We start from the raw sequence: 3,109 nt of genomic DNA on the forward strand, positions 1-3,109 counted from the left end.
TCGTTTTGCTAATAAACATTCTACGTTTCTTATTTAATTGGTTATGTATTATACATGTTTACTTATTTCCAGTTTTGTATACCTATTTAATCTTTATGTAAGTGTATTTGTATTTGTTTTGTTAATAAAAGTTCTATGTTTTATATATAGGCTAAAGTGAGTTTGACGTTGTATTTTGTTGTTGCATTCAAGCAATTGACGCCGAACTGCCGCTAATTCGAAAGTGAAAGTAAAATGCGCACGGCGCTTTTAAGCTATTTAAAAGCGAAAGAAAAGCGAGGAAAAGAGGGAAAATTCAAACGAACTAAAAACGAACAATTGCTTTACGCCGAATTGCCGCTGTTTGAAAGTGAAAGTAAAATGCGCGCGCAGCTTTTACAAGCTATTTAAAAGCGAAGGAAAGTGAGGAAAAGAGGGAACGCCCCCGCGGTGATACCAGGATTACCGGTGTTGTCACGTCGATTAACCGGTGGGAAAATTTCCTCACCGTCACAACCCTAATCCAGATTTCAAACTGACATGCCAGTGACATCGTTGCCATTGACACAAAAACGAATGACAAAAAAATCGTAATGTTTTAAAATAAAACAAGTTTATTCCTGTACTCGGCTGTGCTGCTATATAGTTTGCAACTGTATTTGCAGATATAATCGAGGAAGATGTGATCAAACTGTGTATTTTTAATTTTTAATAATATTTCTAAATGTATTAACAGCAGAACAGTTGCTTATAGTTACTCATACCAGGGAATATGAGTAATCCCAGCAACCTTAATTTAGGTTAAATGTCTTTAAGGGTGTTCAAAGGTCATATTGTTTTCTTCTTTGTACTGTTTTCAGTGTAAAAACGTAGTGAATATGTAATTCTTTGGCTCTGTAAACAGCGCTTTTATTGTCCCACCCCTCTTCTCTCCACAGGGTGTGGTTATGTGCTGTATGCATTGATCGATGCAGCGCTGCCCAAGAAGAAGGATTGAACATGCCCCTCTATTCATGTTGTAAAGACCTCTGATCCTCAGAAAGATATGTCCTGTCAGTTATTTTCATTACAATGGATTCATATTTATTGATTGTAATGTAAAGCGCAATCATTATGCAATAAAACGTTCCACTGTACTGGCAGTCTGTGTTTGAAGTTTTCCTCTCAACTGGGTTTTCATTAAATTTCATTAGATTTAAAGTCACGTTGCAGCAGTAGTGACAGATCTTTTCTTCCATTCTGTGAATCCCGTGCATGCGATTGAAACGGATTATTGGAAAGATTCCGGGGCGGGACTTGGTTCTTGATTTTTGGTTGTTGATTGGATGTTGAGATGTGGGCGTGGCACTCACAGAGGCGGGGCTTATGTGTCCTCTGTACATCACCAGAGGAATGAATGTCTGTCATCCAGTTATGACACTGATTAAACATGACAAGTTCAAAAAATAAAGTTTCAAGCATGTTCATGGATGAATCATGCACTATAACGTGCATTTAGAAAACCGGGTGAATTTTAATTTCATGTTGACTTTAAAATATAAGTACATTTCAAACCAGCATCTCATCTTGATCACATTCTCAACTTTTTCTAGAACTGAAGAAGGAATCTTGAGGATAAGACTGTCCCCATGTATATGAACTCTATAGTATGGAGGATAATTGTTCAGCATTGCTGTATGTTAATTATGTTAGAAATATACTAATAGTAGGGTTTTTTTATGCTAAAGAATAGTAGCCAACAAATAGGCTAATTGGGGGCAGTCGTGGCCTAATGGTTAGAGAGTCGAGTCTCAGGTCCTTGAGCAAGGCACCAAACCCCGAACTGCTCCCCGGGCGCCGCAGCAATATGGCTGCCCACTGCTCCGGGTGTGTGTTCACTACTGTGTGTGTGTACTTGGACGGGTTAAATGCAGAGCACAAATTCCGAGTATGGGTCACCACCATACTTGGCCACGTGTCATTTTTTTCACTTTTAAATATTCCTTAGTATTATTAAAATGAACTAGTTAGAAATAATGAATTTTAGTAGTTATATGTGAGAAAACCTGATCTGCACTGGAAAAAAAAAGTTTGTTGGAATAATTTCCCCTCAGAAATAGCTAGTACATTTCACAAAGAAACAGGAAATAGAACATTAAATTAAAGTAAAATCTTGAAGCAGAAAAAAATAAAAGTATTTTCTTGTAAAACGCATTTAGTTTTTTTGGAATCTCTCTCTACCGGTAGTTTCTCCCGTGGGATTCTCCCGTGTCTCTGATTTAAAAGCGGGGGCTCCGTTCTTGAGGAATTTCGTAAGGGAGTAAAGTTGGGAACAACCCCCTATTTAGTGTCAGGTTGAGCTCAGATTCCTCCCATTCTCCCAGAGGTTTTCCCTCACTGCTGGAGGAGCGAGAGGAGGCTCTCAGTCTGTCTGCAGGGGGACATCAGCCTTTACTTTCCATGTGTGATATTGACGGACTATTACAGGTCTGAATATGATTTCTTCACTTCTTTCAAACATTTCAAAAGAGTTATTTAGATATTACAGGAGCCGAAATGAAAACTTTGTTACAAAGACATCAAAAAAAGGTTCAACTGCAGACTTTTGCAGAAAGTTACTACAGGATTTTTAACTGCTCATAAGTGTTCTTGCAGGGATTTAAGTCTCTCAAGTTAAACTTAATTGTGCAGTTATCAAAAGTCAAAAGACATGCAACAAAATCACTCAGTTTGAAACTTTTTCCAATGTCAATGTCATCCAATCACAGTTGACAGCTGCTGGATTCCCATTAAAAGCCTTAAAGGGTTAGTTCACCCAAAAATGAAAATTCTGTCATTAATTACTCACCCTCGTGTTGTTCGAAACCAGTGAGACCTTCATTCATTTTCGGAACACAATTTAAGATATTTTTGATGAAATCTGAGGGCTCTCTGACCCTCCCATAGACAGCAAGGTAACTACCACGTTCAAGGTCCAGAAAAGTACCAAGATGATCGACAAAGTAGTCCGTGTGACATCAATGTTTCAACTGTAAAGTTACGAAGCTACGAGAAAACTTTTTTTGCGCGAAGTAAACAAAAGTAACGACTTTATTCCACATTTTCGTCTCTACTCCGTCACTTTGGACGTGCGGTCACGACACTACCATGA

The 3,109-nt window shown here is 38.2% G+C and overlaps 1 protein-coding gene across 1 annotated transcript in view; it reads left to right on the forward strand.

Annotated features, from left to right (window-relative positions):
• cox7a2a (cytochrome c oxidase subunit 7A2a) overlaps nucleotides 1-1,138 on the forward strand; it is a 5,145-nt gene extending 4,007 nt beyond the window's left edge. The window contains exon 4 of the mRNA XM_016576528.1: nucleotides 918-1,138. Coding sequence (XP_016432014.1) covers nucleotides 918-976 — 59 coding nt within the window. The 3' untranslated portion in view covers nucleotides 977-1,138. The remainder of the gene's footprint in view (nucleotides 1-917) is intronic.
• The last annotated feature ends 1,971 nt before the right edge of the window (nucleotides 1,139-3,109 follow it).

The sequence above is a fragment of the Sinocyclocheilus rhinocerous genome, unplaced genomic scaffold, assembly GCF_001515625.1.
Source record: "Sinocyclocheilus rhinocerous isolate Xijiao unplaced genomic scaffold, SAMN03320098_v1.1 scaffold2882, whole genome shotgun sequence".
NCBI classification, from domain to species: Eukaryota; Metazoa; Chordata; class Actinopteri; order Cypriniformes; family Cyprinidae; genus Sinocyclocheilus; species Sinocyclocheilus rhinocerous.